The following is an 18,485-nucleotide window of genomic DNA, read 5'->3' as shown; positions in this document are numbered from 1 at the left end:
AGCGATGAGATGTGAATGAAACAAAATAAAAGACCACTACTCCCTCAGCGTCAACCTCCCTCCTACGGTTAGCAGACGGGCTGGCGAGATGTCGGACTGGACCAGCAGGTTAATCCAATGAATCACTTCACGCAGTTCGTGAGGCTAAGGGGATTAAAGCCGTATCGGCGAAGTTGTTATATTCCAAATGAATTAATTACTACACCACAATCTCGGAATACATATGATAATCCTCCACTGGAAAAAACGTTGGTTATACGTTGAAGGGCAGTTAACACACACTGTTCACTCTTCACGGAGCTCTGTACTCTCCAACTGCTTGGTCTCGTCTGTCCCGAGAAACGTTAGAACCACCCAGTTAACTCATCCTTTTTCTCCTCCTGACCAATCAGGCACCCTTAGCGACCGGGTAACTAGGCTTATTTACGTCATTCCATCCATGACGTAAGAGAATGGGTGATATAGATCCGCGTTAGCGCTCGCGCGACTAGTCTTCCTTGACCACAAGGAGAATAAAAAATAAAAATGAATTCGCCTCAATCGCGAATCGTTACATAGGCCCCCCCTTAAGCCCAAAATTCTCAATTTTTGGCTCAAAACAATGATGAGCGATTCAAATAAACTACCACTACGTTAACATTACTGTTTATGACTTACATTTTCATATTCTAAAGCTGTCTGGCTTTCATCTTAGGTTTGAAGAAATTCTGGAAGTCTTGATTCCCTGGTAAAGCACTCTGCTTGTCGTTTTTATGTTCATAGGTGCTATGATTTCTGTTTGTCCTATGTCTTTCCTTCTTATTGTCTCCTTTAGCATCCTTTACACCTCTTTCCTTCCTATCTTCTTCCGTGTCCATCTTCTCCTCATCTTTCTTTATGTTTCCTTTTCCTGCTTTCTTCTCCGGTGTCTCTGCTCCACCTGATTCCTTTTGACCTTCTACCGGGTTAGACGATTTTGTGGAGTCCATATCACTGTTTGTGCTTCCTGGGCAAACTGATTCGAAGTTTCCACTGTTAATCTTTTCTGTAAGAGACGCCGTATATCCTTTATACATCACAGCTCGGGAGAATACACTGTTGCAGGGTGACGACCTCCGACAGATGTCGCACGCCTTGCAATGCCTGCGCGCGTCGGCGAAGATTCCCGGCCAGGAGAAGTCGTTCGCCATTTTGTATTTAGTCCTTCTGACTCCGAGGTACCCAGCCATGGGTGTGTCGTACGCCAACCGCAGCACCTCTTGTCTGTATGCCTTAGGCACCACGACTTGGTGTACCGCCTTCCCTTCTCTGCTGCGGACTCTGTATAATAAGGTTAATCCAATGAATTACTTCACGCAGTTCGTGAGGCTAAGGGGATCAAAGCCGTATCGGCGAAGTTGTTATATTCCGATTGAATTAATTACTACACCACAATCTCGGAATACATATGATAATCCTCCACTGGAAAAAAACGTTGGCTATACTTTGAAGGGCAGTTAACACACACTGTTCACTCTTCACGGAGCTCTGTACTCTCCAACTGCTTGGTCTTGTATATTCCAGAAACCGTTTTCTCCCTCTCCGTTAACTCACTGCTCTTCCTTTTTTCGTCAGTCTCTAGCTTAATTACGTCATTTCATATATGACGCAAAAGAATTCGTCACGCAGAGCTACGTCAGTGTCTCACTATCTTCCCTGAACACAAGGAGAATAAAAATAAAAATGAATCTAACTAGATTCGCATCAATCGCGAATCGTTACTTATGTATTAAACATCACCAACAATTGTAACAAAATTTTGGCTCAAGATTTAAAAAAAAATACAAATGCTTGTCATTAATTGTTGATTGCAACATAAAGATAAAAGTGGTTATAAATGATGCCTAGTTTAAATATAATTTTTTTCTGTTGAGAATTATATTTGTGTTATTAGAGAAATTTGAAACTCTACTAGCTTAAAATATTGCCAGCTAGTTTGTGTTGCTAGAATAAGGAAAGAAAATGCATATACAAGAGAAAGCTGAAGACTAGTTAATAGCGCTGAAAATATAACATTTCAAGTTTCCTTTATAGGTACATGGTAACAAAAGAAAACAAATCTCATTTTTAGAACTTATTAGTACTGTAGTGCTGCCCATTTCAGCCAAGATTTATTTATTATTATTGCCACTAAATAAATAAAGCATGATACTGAGCCATTAACGAATTTAATAACACAATGTCATTTTTTTTATAGTGACTTTTTCTACACTTTTCTTTTCTCAAATTTTCTAGACTTTTACAGTACTAATAAGTTCTAAAAATGAGATTTGTTTTCTTTGTTAACACCAACCAGCATTGAAAAGGTAAAAGATACTGGTGAATATGACAAACTAAAGATAAAATTGTCTGGCTACATGGAGGTATTAAAATTAGGAACACATACACTGCCTAGTAGTTTGAAAATGTACACATTCAGCATCATGCAGAAACTGTAGCATGTATCTAGAATGAGTCTTACCAACTGCAAAAATAATATCCTTGGTGTCCATATGATTGATCTGTTCACTACAACTTTGACATACAGTTCCTATCCGTCACAGCAAGAAGAGGGCGGTGATTCACCTACCTACCTAGCCTACTAAAACGTAGCACCTAATTCCCTAGGGTGGGGAAAGAGGGGGTTGAGTGACGTGAGCCGCTTTCCAGAGGGACCAAAGCACCTTGCGACAAATCGGTACTACAAGAGAGGCTAGATATCCTCTATGGCAGGGATGTACAACCTACGGCCCGCGGGCCATATCCGGCCCGCGACGCGGTGCCATCCGGCCCGCGAAACTTCTGCCAACAGTGCAGGAAATCGGCATGTTAGTAATAAAAGAAAACATTAAAAAAACGAAAAAAAAGGAAGAAGAAGTATTTATCCCCACGTAGGGGCGTTTCCCAATCTTTTTTTTTTTTTGCGATAGACGAATATTTCGATTCAGTGCTCCGACTTGGTGTCTCTACGATGAGGCCGGACATTCAGAAGTTGGTTTCGGGAAAACAACTTCAAATATCCCACTAATTAATATATAATTAATGGTAAGTACAACTTGTTTCTAATAAAAAATGGTATCTGCTCTGTTTTTTTTTTCCTTTTTGTATTTTTGCGGTGAAGTGGCCCGCGACACGGCTGTCCGAAATGGATATGGCCCGCGACACGGCTGTCCGAAATGGATATGGCCCGCAGGCCGAAAAAGGTTGGGCATCACTGCCCTAGACTGGCCTAGAGCAAAGAAACAAATCAGAAGGTGACCGGTAAGTCCAATGCAGACAACAACCGCGCTACCCTGACCCACACGACCACATACGATCCATGGAGACAACCCGAGCTCCTCTGAACCTCAAGTCCCACATCTGCACGACCCACGATCAAGGAGCGCGCCATGCCAAAGACAACCAGCTTAGTACAGCTATAGACTGCGCCCTAGGTGACAGCCTAGCTTTCCTAAAAGTTCTCGTTTGTGTCTAGTTAAGAAGTACTAAAGCTACTGAGGGCAGGGTTGTTTCCCTTGTTTATGCTCAGAAAAGATAAGTACCGTATTAATTACGATGTTTCTTCTGTTTTCTTAGTGACAAATTAATGTAAAAACTATGGTAAAACATTTTTTTAAAAATATGTGTAATATTTTTACAAAAAGTTTTACAAAACTTGCAGTTATCTACATTAAAAGCTATTTAATTTGCATGCTATTCTGCTCAACCCGAATATCACGTAAAGCCAGACTATACTGTTGTCAACGATAGTGAAATGAGGTTTACAGGTTTGCTGTCAGTAATGAACTCGTCGCGCTCGCGGCAAACGACGTCAGTTTGAGATCCGATAGTACCTCCTCCAGACGACTTCGGAATTAAACTGAATGTCGACCGTCTCGTTGAGGCCGTCTCGTCGTCCCCACTTTTCTCACGGGTCGACCTGCGACCCACTCCCCAGAAGGGGAAATAACAATTCAATGTCAAATAAGTAAACTTGGTAATAATAAACAGGATGTTACTCTTGATGACCATTTGGTCATTGCAGTGTCGTCTGCTCGATCGCTCTCTTTTATCTCTGAACTGCTAGCACACTAGTACGGTTTCACTGTATGCATGAACATTATTATATACATTATTACTTTATGCATGAACATCTATTATTATTTTGAAACACATGTCGCTGTACAGTATATAGTCTACACTTGTGGCTCTCTGCCCCGCAGGGACCCGCGTACTGCCAAGGCTGCCTCTGTATGGTGTAATGACATGTCTCTCTATTTTTTTTTTTTTTTTTTGTGGCAGCATCTCATACCGGAGAAGTGTCTGCATCCTCCAAAAGGCAGAAGATACATTGAAATGAGAAGCAGATGCTTCTGACAGTGCTTTTATAAAACGAAAACCAGTCCCAAGAAAGATATCGTTAGTGCTTCTCTTCTTTTGATTGCCATTTGCTTCATTTTTTTGTTTTTATACAAACAACTCCAAAAAATCATGATCATGACACTTTTTTGTGATTTGATATCAATTTTGCTTGTTTTATAAGCCCTTTCTATGACAAGAATAGCACATCACCGGTTCGGACCACTCTGAGGCAAACAGCCTCACGATTAAAAAGTAAGTGTTCTTACGGCTCTCGGCCCCGCATAGGATAGTTCGATAGTTCGATAGTTCGATAGTTCGGCCTGACCGGCTTATTCACCAACAAAATCTCTGTGGCAAGGTGTTGAATCTGGACCATGTGATGAAGATTGTGGTCAGCACTGTAAACTTCATCGGATCACAGGCGTTGAACCACAGAACTTTCAAGGAATTTTTGACAGAAATAGAATGCGAATATGAAGACGTTCTCTTTCACAGTGAAGTCCGCTGGTTAAGCCGAGGAAAGGTACTTAAACGGTTTTTTGATTTGAGACATGAGATTGAAATTTTTATGACGGAGAAATCAAAGCAAGTGCCTCAGCTGAACGACCCCTCGTGGCTGTGGGATTTGGCGATTTTATGCGACATCACGTGACATTTGAATGAACTCAACACCAAACTACAAGGGAAAGACAAGTTGATTTCGCATGTGTATGCGGACATAACAGCATTCCAATCGAAATTACTACTCTTCATTCAGCAGGCGGGAAGGATGGAGCTTGTCCACTTCCCAACGTGTACATCTCTACGTCAGGATCAGCAGCAACAAATGTCTTTCCCCAAAGAAAGAATGATAGAACTTTTGGGGCTCTTGAAGGATAATTTCAGTGAAAGATTTAAGGATTTTCATGATTTGAAGGATGAAATACGTCTCTTCGAAAATCCATTTGCGGCAGATGTGTCAAGTGCCCGACAGACCTGCAAACTGGAACTGATTGACTTGCAAGCCAGACATCCCTACTTGACAAATTTCGAGCGATGCAGACAATTGCTTTCTACGCCGTGTTGCCTGCAGAAACTTTTCCAAATCTCCGAAAACAAGCGTTAAGGATGATCACGATGTTTACAAGTACTTATGTGTGTGAACAAACGTTTTCAGTGATGAAACGGGCGAAACCCATCTTACCTAATCGCCTCGCGGACGAACATTTCGATTCAGTGCTCAGACTTGGTGTTTCTACGATGCAGCCAGACATTCAGAAGCTGGTTTCGGAAAAGCAGCTTGAAATATCGCACTAAGTACAACTTTTTTCTAATAAAAATGGTATGTTCTATTTTTTTTATTTTTTTTTTTTTTTTTTTTTTTTTTTTGTAATTTTTGCGGTGAAGCGGCCCGCGACACGCGTGTCGGAAGGGAATATGGCCCGCAGGCCGAAAAAGGTTGTGCATCACTGCTCTATGGTACTACTCTCGTACTCAGGGTGGACAGGACTAAAGGTTTACTAAGAGAGGGGTTTGAGTGACTTGAGCCGCTTTCCATGTGGACCAAGACACCTTGAGGTAAAATGGTGCTACTCTCGTACTGAGAAGCAAAGTTTTTACTTCTTTTCCAAGCAGGACCAGTCGCCTTTCAGTAAACTGGTGTAATCACTGAATTTTGCCTGCTATATACACTAAAATATGTGTAATATATATATAATATAAAATAATAATATAAAATAATAATAATAATATAAAAAGCCAGCCACGCCTTCGCCTCACTCAGGAGCACATGGAAGGCAACAAACATCAGTAAGAAGATCAAGCTGAGAATCTTCCAGTCAACTGTCATCAGCACCCTCCTTTACGGATCAGAATCATGGAAGATGAGCAAAACCATCAGTAACAGACTTGTCGTCTTCCAAAACAGATGCCTCAGGCGCATACTTAACATCTTCTGGCCAAACACCATCACCAACGAAGAACTCCACCGAAGAACTAAAACCGAGTCCATCAACACGCAGGTTCAACGAAGGCGTTGGCGGTGGATTGGACATGTGCTCCGCCAGCAGACAGCAGACCTCTCCACAGTCGCCCTACGATGGACTCCAGACGGCCGAAGAAAACGAGGCCGCCAAAAGGAAACTTGGAGAAGAACAGCGGAAAGGGAGATGAAAGGAAAGGGCTGGACATGTTACAGAAAGGAATTGTATATATAAAATAAATTGGATAGCAACTTCAGTACAATATAAATGAAATACTTTGGTTTTTATCGAGTTTTTCTCCCTCTAGCTATAGAATTGCATTCTATAAGTGTCACAGTCATTCGCGCTCCCACAAACGCTAGGACATTTTAGCGTTCTTTTTTAAGTATATAATGCATTGTATAGCTACAGAATGAATTCAATAAGTATAAAATCCATTGTATAGCTATAAAGAGAACATTAGAGAAAATTCCCCTCTTGGCGCCCCGTACAGGGTTCAGATCTCGTCTCTGGCATCCTCTGAGTTAAAAACAGGCCAGTTGGAATGAACGCTAGTTCTGAACGGGACAGGGGGGGTTGATTGCAAGAGATTTTGGAAACAGACTTCGGAGAATCACCAGCAACTACTGTGTATAGTTGTTTGTTTGATGACAATTAGCATGGTAGAAAATTGTGTGGACTTCTAAAATTTTGTTTCATTTTCATGTGTTATTTAGAGGAACATCACTGCTTGCCAGGCAGTTTCAAGACTTGGAAACGTCACGAAAGCTGACCAACCCTCTGTCCTTCAAAGTACTTGCTGTTGGAATGCAAGCCCTTCTTCATGCTGAGAACGAGAAGTTTTTCTGTGCTCTTCTCATAGCAAAACATTTAGCAAACGTTTTTTCAATTATTCCCTTGGTTCAGGGTTAGATGTCAACACACAGGTATGTGGTTGCGTTCTTTGAAAATAGGATTCAACATTTGGTTGTTATTTGTTTGTTGCACTGGTGACAGACGACTACTCACAGGTGGCTGACTACAGCACAAGCTGCTCTACTTCTGCTCCATTTAGCATCCTATTAGAATTTGTACAGATGGTAAAGTGCTTTCAGGACCATTGTCAGCTGTCAGTGACTCTCAGATATTGAACATCTTCTGTCTTTCCTTCTGAGTCCTCGGTCTGTCAGCTTTCTACTTGAGTTTGTGCAAAACCTTCCACTCCCATGTCATTCGCAATGTCCTTCTATCCCTATTTAATTCTTGGATCCCCTTTTTCTGTATATTGGATTTTTGTCTTGCGGCTTCTAAGTTTTGGTGTCTGTGATGAATGTCATCTATTTCACTTTCCACCTACCCCACAGTCGTCCCCATCAACATACTTCTTGACAAGCATTCAGTGATACTCACAAAAGTATGGGAAGTTATATAGTTTTATTTGCACATCATTAATACAAAATTATTAAAGGTAATATTGTAAGTACAGATAATAAACAAATGAATTGCACATGTTTAACGAAAGGAGAGGCTTGTCTCACTCCATGCAGCTGTTGCTGACATCAAGCACCGCGTTTCTAAGAAGAAAATGAAACCAGGATGAGAGTTAAAATCGCTAGCCTGCTATGTCAACACCTAAGTAGCTATACTTTTCTGTTCTTTCTGATTTTGATTAAAGTGTACTTCCCTTTGTCTCTCACTCAGCAAACACAAAAACATCCCCTTAAAAAATATGTATATTTACGTACATACGTACATACAAGGTGCATGCGTATGTAAACACATTTGATTGAGTCGCTCTTATTTTATCAACAAAATCTGCGTGGAGGTAAGTCGGCAAAAGTAACCCATAGACACAAGGTGTAAGAAGATGTTTCAAGCTGCTGATATCTCTTCCTGGATTTTAATAATTACAAGGTCTTCTCACTAGCTGCTACAAGTTGTGTCTAGCTTACTCTAGCACTATATGTCACATTGAGTAAAGGAAAGGAAAACTCACTCGTCACAAATGGCCCTCTGGATGGCACAGTGACCTCGCACGGGCTCCGACCGTCCCACCACACAGAAGGGTCGGAGGTCACGAAAGCAGGGCGTTGGCCGGCCGGTCGGTCGCACCTGACAGGGTAGGGCAGAAAGCAGCTGTTGCTGGGGTCCAACTCCTCGCCACTGCAATCAGAATGCAACACATGCAGCACATGAGAGAGAAAGAGAAGAGAGCTGCATTTTATTAGTTGTAGTGACTCCATGACAATACCAACTATCAGCTGCTCTTGTCCGGGTAGCTGACCTTTTTTTTCGTAAAGATCTGAGTGAATGGAAAACCTTCGGGAACCTTCGGAAGAGTGATGTCAGCGACCCTGACAGTCCTCGCTGTGCAAACCACCATCTCCATCAACACTGTGTGGGCTGTATAAAGGTAGTGGTGACAGGAGAAATAACTCAAGTCCTAAACTGATGACATATAAAGGTAAATTAACTTAAGGCTAAGAACAACCGAGACAGTGTAAAACTGTTAAGTAGGTTAGATGAGCAAAACTTCTTTACAATGTCACTGTAGCGCAGTAGTTACAAGTAATTGCTTTGGTTTGAAAATGCCTTGGGTTCGAACCTTGGGTGTGTTTTTTTTTAAGATCTGGTACTACGGAGAAAGATGTTTTAACAAAAGTTATAAGAATAATTTAATTGCCAACATCATAGCAAATGCTGAACAAGAATTAAGATAAAAGTTGTTATTGTCTACGCTGAAAGTGTTTCATTATTCATTATTCATTTCAAAGGACCATCCCATATTAGCTTCGCTCTACTCACATTAAAATTAAACTACAAGAAAGCTTCAAATAAAAATAACCATAAACAGTTAGATACGTTATTGGAAAGTGATAAAATAAGATGCTGACGAGAGAGAAGTCAGACTTACTTGCAGATGGCGTCCTGTAACTCACAATGTCCACGCACGGGATCTCTCCGGCCCTTGATGCAGTAGGGAATCAGATCCGGTGTACATATTCTGGGTTCTTCACAGTTCACTGCGAAGGGGTATTTCAGTTCATCTGCACGTTGAAAACATTGTGTTTGTATTACTGTTCGTGCACCATCTTACTTTCCACATCACTATAACTGTATTTATGCTATCAATGTCCTACCTGTGCAGTTCAGGTGTGACATTTTTTAACAATCGACTAAAGGCTAGGTATGGAAAAATAATACTTTAAAGCAAATCAGTTCAGTTGTTTGTACACTCGACTTTAAATGATTCATAAAGAGCAGAAGTTTTCAAGCCACACAGCATCATCTTTATTTCTATGTCAACTTCGCCGTCGTGTGTCGAAGATTTGACAAACTATGGCGAAGGTAGCTTTGTTACCAACGATCACACTCCCCAGGGCCACTGCCATCAACAGCATCAGCAACATGACTGTGGACAGTGTGGTAGTCTTCATTCTGAGGACCTGGTGTCGACGTTGTTACAAGCAGAATGTCGCTGCCACCGCCAGGAATGAAAAACTGTCACATCGCAGGCTATATATAGATCCTAACTAGGTCAACCTATTACTGAAAATGTCTCATTTCCTGTTGAAAATAATCTCACCATTAAGTGAAGAAATTACTGTATATTTTCTGGGGAAATAATTGCCTACTGTAGAGTTCATGAGACTAAAGTTGATTTATCTGTTTTTCCTTTTTTTTTTTTGTTTTGCTGCCTGCTTCTCTTCGTTTGTTTTCCTTTTCTTTTTCTCTCCTTTTAATTCGTTTGTTTATTTCATGTTATTGTTGTATTAATTTATCTATTTATGCATGTCCTATGGGAGATATTTTTTCTATATCCATCCGTCATATATGTGTTCACGGATGTTTCCGTATTAACAATCTATGGACAACACTGAAAACGCCTTTCCTTACGTTCATTGGGATTTTGTTTTCATGAAATAAGCTACGTTCGAAATTGTGTGCGTAATCCTTTGCGTGTTGGATGGTGTATGTAGATATATAATTGTTTGTTTTTCGGGTATGTGTGTGGGTGTGTCGTGCTACTTCGTATTCGTAACTTCCGCGTGTCGGTATCGATGTGACTACAGTCTTCAAAAAATAATTATTTCTTTTAGTTATATACATATTAATTAAGCAATATTTATTATTTTAGTTATATTCTATTACTTTTACATACACGCATTCAAATTCCTATCAAACAACCCTTCTGTACTTTACCATTCAACTCCTCCTCTCTTTTCCCTACACTCGCATTACCTATACTTCAATTACAGCTTTTTATAATGATCAAAACATCATTGTTTTTCCCCATGAGGTTTGTTTTTCAGAGACCAAAAAAAGCTATTACTGTATTTTAGTGACATTTATTTGGAAAAGAGAAGGTCAGACACTACTTAACAGTCGGTAGATCGAACACAGGGGGCATTTTTACAGGGAAATATAAATAAGTTGCTCTAATTCTGCCCCATGGACACATCCTATTATAATTTGACACGTCAGGTCTCGTGAATGTGAGTGTGGACATACTCCCACCAACAAGGAGAGTGTCACAGACAGATGTAAGTAAACTACACTCACTCCGGACATTCTTTTAAGGAGGACCAAAAGATTGCCTTTCAGTCTGTCCGGGTAGTTCCGGGGACAAAGGTTTTATTTCTAAGAGGTTTTTTTTCAATGAAAGCTATTTTGGTCCTGTTTTTCGAGAGTTTCATTAGACCATTTCGCGGTGTACATATACCAATTACTGCTCTCCGAAAGAGAAGGTGCCTGTTTTTGATCGAGAGGGTCACGTGACATGTGTCGTGAACCAGACTGGTTCAAAAGGGGAAAAGGGCGAATTGGTGTTTTACGCCGAGCCAGCAACTAAGGCTACGCTCTTTTATGCACATGAATTATGACCAATTAATTGCTCTCATTAAATCATAGGGTCGGACATCTGCCTGACATCAGATGATGATCACAGAGTGTACTTGCTGTAGGACAGTGTCGACAATAGCCATTAAAACGCGAGCATAATTTAGCTCGAGGTCTCGTCAGTGTGGATTCATTTCAGGATAAAATAAGTCAACGCAGGAACAACTCTCCGCCTCTGTCTGTAGCTACATTCCCGACTGCTATGACAAAACATGAGAAAATTCGCGACAAGACTGAAAAAGTAGAAAAGTGGAAACAAATTTAACAAAACTTTCTTGAGCTTGATACCGACGAGAACCTGTCACACTTAACAAAACGTTAAATTTAAAATTAAATTTTAAAAACACGTTAGAAGCAAATCTGTTTTATTGTGTTTTGTACTGCATATCGAAACGACTGCAATCAAATGTCTGATATCCTGCATAGCCAACGTGCAGGGTCGGATCCTGGTGACCACTGGCCGAGGTGACGTCGTCTCTCGGGTCTCGTGGTGTTAGTCGCTCAACGGTAACATGCAGCTCTGGTTGGGGTCGAGTACAGCGCCCCTGGAGTCAAGAATTTGACATTAAAAAACAATTTCTTGGTATGTTTTAAAAAAATACTTAAGCATGAACAAGTAGTGTACGGTACAGGCTGAAAATCTGAGGCTGCTTGAAATCAGCCAATCTGCAATTTTCATGGGTAAGGCTAAGGGGGCTATGTATTAAAGATCAAGCATCGTACAAAACTAATTTACTTCAAGGTACTGTTTCCCTAATCAGAAAGATTTCGATAAAGAGTATGAATATACTGAACTAAGCTCATTCATTTGAAAAGAAGTTGTGTACTGTAGCAAACTTTAACCTTCGTTTAGCGCAGTACTGCTATTGATGGTTATGACCTGAAGTGCTGACGTAGGAACCAGAACCTTAACAACCAGAGTTAATACTATCCCAGATTTCATACTACAAACTTCATCACATAAATTTGTACTGTCTTGCACTCCTTGGTTTCAATAAAGCCTTGAGCAACACTGATTCCACACTAGTCCCATATGAGAAGAAAAGGAATGAGAGCTTAGAATGGTATATACAATGATTTCATTAATTAACCCATGGTAGGAGAGTGTCAATGCATGCAGTGAGCTCCCAGTGTTAATGCCACTTCTATATATTAGAAAGACGGATTGAAAGATGACTTACACTGCTTATAATGGTTTACCTATTCCATTCTTAAATGTCTGGCCTGAAACTAGCTATGCGTATTCGTCCTTTGAAATGCAGAACTCACTTGCACAAAGCCTCCTGCAGTTCACAGTGGCCATGGACAGGCTCGGTCTGCCCCTCCAGACACCAGGGACGGAGGTCCATGGCGCATGGCGCATTGTCGTTACAGTTGATCGGGTATGGCAGCTTCTGCTGATCGTCTGCATGCAGTCGTTCAATACAATATCAAAATTAAGTGGGAGGAACCAAAAGACATCAAAGAACTAAGAGCGTGTGAGAATCAGATAAAGAAAGAACGAAGGAAAATGAATAAATAAACATCATCATAAACTCAACACAAATTCAAATTGGCTGACCTGCAAACTGCTTCAAGGCAAACAAGCAAAGCGATGACAAACAGCATGATGAATCTAGTAGACTTCCTGTAAAAAAGAAACTTGCAAAACCACACACAACAGCAAAAAGGAGGGTTTACTCTACAGATGTATGTGCAGAACAGGATCGCCTGTCTGTGGTCAGTCCACCTACACTGTCTCACAACACAATGTGTGTCGAACTCAATGTTATCCTCGGTGTTATCACGCCATCTGGCGGCACTGGCGACATGGCAGGTAAACACTTCACTCGAAGTGGTGAGTCGTAGCCACTTGCAGTCGTAAATCTTTATTTTTATTGAAGGTAGATCATTTTTCTGTATTTCGCTCTTTAATTTCTACCCTCTCCCTCTATATATCTCTGTCTTAAGGCTTTGTTTCTAATATTACCGCCTAGAATTTTCTGTCCTAGACAAATATCCGCTCGTACTTGAGTAAATGTGTTTTTATTTGTTTCGGTTATAATGAAAAAGAATACGTTGACAGAAACGTGTGTGTTATACAATACTCGCACGCACATGCGCAAAAGCCTACACATTTGTACACTTAGTCTTACACACACCCACACAATCAGTTTAAATGTGTGCATGTCAGTGTGCGTGTGTGTTCACAGTAAGTATTTATTCATTGCCGTTCCTGACTTTTCACATGTGAATGAAGAACAGCGCCATCTGTTTTATCACGGACACTCCAGGTATGGCCTCTACTGTCGACATTTACGACAGGCCGTTGACGCGACGATTTCATAAAATAATTTACAACATCAAACCGCCCACTTCAAAGCCTCGTTGCGCATGTACAGGGACACGGCGTGTCCAGGGTCTGTCAAAGACGATGTAAACAATTCAAAAAAAGACAGAGGGAGGGAGTCCAGTACTAGTGATCAACTCCTCCCCTCAAATAGTGCTGGCTGTGTTCAGGGACCTCATGGCCCACTACCACGAAGGTAATCAAGGCCCGAGGGCGACTACAATAAAGTCTTTACAAAGTTTTGTACAAAAATATGAAGACTTTGACAATTTAAGTGTCCGCAGTCGAATCGTGCACGTATACTCTTTCTTTCGCTTTCTCTCTTTCTCTCTTTCTCTCTTCCCCAAGAACAATCGCACAGATTGGTGACTCTGTAAAGATCCGACTGACATCACTGTCAAACAGATGTGATGAGGGGTAAAATTGCTTGTCACGGGTGAGAATCCAGTCCTAGGATCGCATCAAAGATTTTATAAAATATACTTTGTTTTGATTACCTTTCGTGTCAGTGACCTCATATAGTGAGGTATCCGGCCGGTCTCCATCTTTTTCCTTTGGTAATCTACACCCGCATCTCCTCCCTCCCTAAGTCTGAAAGCAGAAATCACCATCAGTTCACAACACAAAGGTTAATTCCTTGACGTGACCTGAGTAATTCCCTTAGGTCAGAAAATGAAGTCAAAATATTAGTTTTAGATGGATTACCAATTGATTGGAACTGTTTGTCCTCGATGTGTTTCTTCTAAAATCTGCTTGTTGATGCTGACGAGATGTGTCCGTAGCCCCCAACCCTTCCCTCCCATGGCCCTGTGACGAGCGGGACGTTGGCCAGCTCCAGTTGTCTTTACTGGGTTTACCCGAATCACCCTGCATATCTATTTATAGCTACGCGATCTTCCCGATTTTCCTTTTCAGCACTATCTCGACATAGCCCCTCACGTCACAGGGCTCAGCACTAAGTATAGCTCAGCTGGATTGCACCACAAGGATGATAAGTATAAAGGCAGACTTTACAGTTGTCAACTGGGTGAGCCGCGGTGGAGTGGGTCCATCGGTTGAGACTGAAGCATCCGAACACCATCCCGCTAAGTCATGGCGGGAGGGACCGCTCCGCAAATCGATACTCACCTTTTTACAATCGTTTAATACTGTTTTACACATGTCGACAACTATTTCCTTTCGATCTGTCCTCTCCCGAAGCAGCTATATGCCTTTCAAAGAGGAAGGAATCATGCAGTTCGCTTCCCAGTGTGGGTCTGAGATTTTTTAACAAAGATATCGATGCTTTTTTCTGCATCTTTGCGTTTCTGTTGCCGAGTGTAAGAGATTTTTTTTTTAAAATATACAATATACAACAAAATGAAGCAATGGTAGGGAAAGAAAATGAACTTTATCTTTGACTCAGTGCATCAGTGTTCTTTCCTTATTAAACACGACGATAGATATCCTTTGTTCTACTGTCATCTCAAAATATGGAGCAATATTTAGTGTCGCCAAAAGAACACAGCAAGACACAGGGTGTGTGACACCACACAGCCAATCGGTTATTAGACAAGACCGGTGACCAGACTGACTTGTAAACCACTTATCTTTGCCCCGTTTTCATAATTCTTTAAAATTTAACCATTATAATAAAAAAAAAAATGCACCAGCAAAGGCGAAAAAAGATTTGCTTAGAGTGAGAGGTGTCTTGCCACCTAACCCCAGGTTTTACCCTACAATGACCGGACCGGTCCGTCCGTCAGTCTGGATGTGTTCCTCTTAACCAGATTTAGCTGATTATCCACGCGGACTTGATTAGACATGCACACTAAATATAGCTCAGATTGCACCACTAGAATGATCGACATAAAGGCAAAGTGTACAACTGTCACCATTGGGGTGAGCCGTGGTGGATTGGGTCCATCGTATGAGCCAGAAGCATCCGAACTCCATTCCCGCCTTGTCAAGGCGGGAGGGACCTCTCTACTAATTCGATACTCACCCTTTGGTTTTCTTTCTAACTTTTTATAAGCGTTTATATAAATATTTCCCTTTTTTCCACATCTTTTATTGGACCATCTCTTAAAACAGCTACTACATTAGACGTAAAGGAAGATAGTTCGTTTCCAAGCACGGTTACCAATTTGTTTTCGGTTTTTGTTTGGTTGTTTTGTGTTTGGTTTTCTGGTTTTGTTTTGTTTTGTTTTATTTTATTTTGCTTTTGCTTTTTTTTAAATTTTATTATATATATACACACAGGTACTCAAATTTTCGCCACACAACAATATACGATGAAAATTTAGCTTCTTTTTTTCCCCTATCTCACTTTTAGTATCTATCGCTCCTTTTTTTTCTTTTTTTTTTTTTTTTTTTTTTTATTTAGTCCTAATATACAACAACGAAGAAAGAAGAGAACAAATCACGAATATTTAGGATTGTTTTAAATCAAGGAAAGGTAAGCCTGCCATCAAAACTCTAAAAGAAATGCAGCGATTCTTTCCCCTTATCAGTGCATAATCGTTCACCTAATTCTTATCTACCATAATTGTTTACAGATTGTCTTATCTTTGACTCAGTACAACAGTATACTTATTTTGTTTAGCCCACACAACAATATACGACGAAAAATTTTAGCTTCTTTTTTTCACTAAATCACTTTTAGTATCTACTGATGCTTTTCGGTATTTATTCCTGATATTTATTCCTTGAAACACAACGAAGAAGAAAGAAAAAAGTCACGAATTCAACTTTTTTTAATCGTAGAGTAAGACAAGCCGCCTGCACCCTTAACTCAAAAAGAAATGCAGCGGTTCTCCCTTATACTGCATAGGCTTGCTCACACTTCTTATTTACCATTATGGTTTACAGATCGCTTTATTTTTGACTCAGTACAGCAGTAAAAATATAACCGATTTTACAACTTTTTAAAAATATTAAGACACAATCAATCAGAAGTGTCTCATCTGCCTGCTCTCTTTCCTCTACCCCGAGGGCAGCCGAGAGCAAGACACACCCCCAGGGCAGACGACCTCTACGGATCCCTTGTAATTGTAATCAGAAATTATTTTCCCAGTAAATAATAATATGCTGACAATTCAATTGTCAATATCTACCTTTCATGTTCAGTAAACATCATTACAAGTACATCGCTACTTGAACATAGATCGAGTTGTTTACACATGAGTAGTTACTCAATAGGAAAACTGATATTAAAGGGTCAAGCCGGTAGTGCCCCGCTCCATAGACGAAATCCCATAGAGAGGAATGTTACGACAATTTTTCTTTAAAAGAAAAAGAAGAGAGTTTTTCTTTTTTTAATGCACTGACCAAAGCTGGGCCCACCGACGCTAGCCGGGTACACCAGACTCCACGACACTCATCGATCTTGTCAGGCCTGCCTACCCCCGACAATCTTCCTTCACTAATCTCAGACCTGAATGACCGGCCAGTACATCAGCTCAGTGTGCTTAAACGGATTTACATGAACAGCCATACGAACTTGATTAGACATGCACTACTAAATATAGCTCAGATTGCACCACTAGAAAGATCGACATAAAGGCAAACTGTACAACTATCACCAGTGGGGTGAGCCGTGGTGGAGTGGGTCCATCGTATGAGCCAGAAGCATCCGAACTCCATTCCCGCCTTGTCAAGGCGGGAGGGACCTCTCTACTAATTCGATACTCACCCTTTTGTTCTCTTTATAAATCTCAGTAAGCGTTTACATAAACATTTCCTTATTCTTTTGGACGTCTTTCGTGAGACCCTCAGTCAAAATAGCTACTGCAATAGACGTAAAGGAAGGTAGTTCGTTTCTAGGCATGGTTACCAAGTTTGTTTGGTTTTTTTTTTTTTGGTTTTTTGTTGTTGTTGGGTTTTTTTTTGTTTTGTTTTTTTGTTTTTTTTTGTTTTTTTTGTTTTTTTTTTTGTTTGTTTGTGTTTTGGGTTTTTTTTGGCTTCTTTGTTGTTTTGTTGTTGTTGTTTTTTTACATGGTAGGTACTTTTGTTTTTAATTTTATTTCTATCTTCGCGTCAGTCTTGTCGTGTAAGACAGATATAAGATGATATAAGATAAGAAACATAAGAAGGAGGAGAAAGATTGCATATAAAAGACTCTCTGACCTTTACAAAGAATTGCAGGCACTAGTGTAATCCTACAACAGGTCAGATAAAAATAAATAAACTTCAAAGCTATGCATCAGGGAATAGAAAACGAACAGTGGTTGACTTTTATTTTGTGTGGGTGTGGGGGTGGTGGGGGGTAGTAGAATTTAAGGATAGTCTTATATTTTACACAAAACTGGCTTTCTTCCTCGGAAGATAGTAGCAAACATGCCTGATTCCGAGCATTTCAAAGCGTATTGGAGCCCCGAGAAGTACCTTAGAATTGTTACCATAGATGCTTTGGAGTTAAGAACAACACTAACTACATTCAGACTTAAAGTATGCAAACTTATTCATCAGAAAGATGGTTTTTAAGTGATAACGAAACCTGCCCATCATGTAAATGTAATCTTAACGAATAATACCACTTTCTCTTTAAATGTCCAGTAAATGCCGAACAAAGAAAGGAATGCAAATTTTTATGTAATATCAACCGATCACCAGATGTCTTTTTCGTTATTAGCTTGGCTTGTAAAGTTGACACAACTATAATTAAGTCAGTAACAATGATATATATATATCACTTGTGTAATGCCGAGATCATACTTTAACTAAACCAGACATTCACATACATATCAAACCTAATTGTTACCATCTTTATAACGAAGTGCATATGTATCCTGTGAATGGATTCCCGCTATTTAGCAATTGCCATACCTCTAGAATGTTACACTAAAGTTATAGTTCAAAATCGTAAGAATAGATACTACCTCCATTATTACCCACTGCTACTGGCTAACAATAAGATGTTTAAATTTGTCATTAACAATAATTATGCATTAACACGTTAATAACCCTCTAGGTCAGCGTACAATCGCTGTATATCACGA

The 18,485-nt window shown here is 40.2% G+C and overlaps 1 protein-coding gene and 1 long non-coding RNA gene across 2 annotated transcripts; both read right to left on the bottom strand.

The window, feature by feature from the left end:
- Nucleotides 1-7,697: 7,697 nt before the first annotated feature.
- On the bottom strand, nucleotides 7,698-9,792 carry LOC112566423. The gene is made up of 4 exons (XM_025242604.1): nucleotides 9,640-9,792; nucleotides 9,193-9,325; nucleotides 8,275-8,441; nucleotides 7,698-7,852 (listed from the first exon to the last, which is right to left on the bottom strand). The coding sequence occupies exons 1-4, from the start codon at nucleotides 9,713-9,715 to the stop codon at nucleotides 7,791-7,793; spliced, it is 438 nt and encodes a 145-aa protein (XP_025098389.1). The 5' UTR covers nucleotides 9,716-9,792; the 3' UTR covers nucleotides 7,698-7,790.
- Nucleotides 9,793-11,521: 1,729 nt separating this feature from the next.
- LOC112566505 lies at nucleotides 11,522-14,109 on the bottom strand. The gene is made up of 3 exons (XR_003099609.1): nucleotides 14,004-14,109; nucleotides 12,447-12,582; nucleotides 11,522-11,722 (listed from the first exon to the last, which is right to left on the bottom strand). It is a non-coding gene; the product is annotated as an uncharacterized LOC112566505 (long non-coding RNA).
- Between the last annotated feature and the right edge of the window lie 4,376 nt (nucleotides 14,110-18,485).

Source organism: Pomacea canaliculata, linkage group LG6 (assembly GCF_003073045.1).
Source record: "Pomacea canaliculata isolate SZHN2017 linkage group LG6, ASM307304v1, whole genome shotgun sequence".
Taxonomy (NCBI): domain Eukaryota; kingdom Metazoa; phylum Mollusca; class Gastropoda; order Architaenioglossa; family Ampullariidae; genus Pomacea; species Pomacea canaliculata.
Note: the sequence above shows the minus strand (reverse complement) of the source record. Positions and strands in the feature narration are given on the sequence as shown.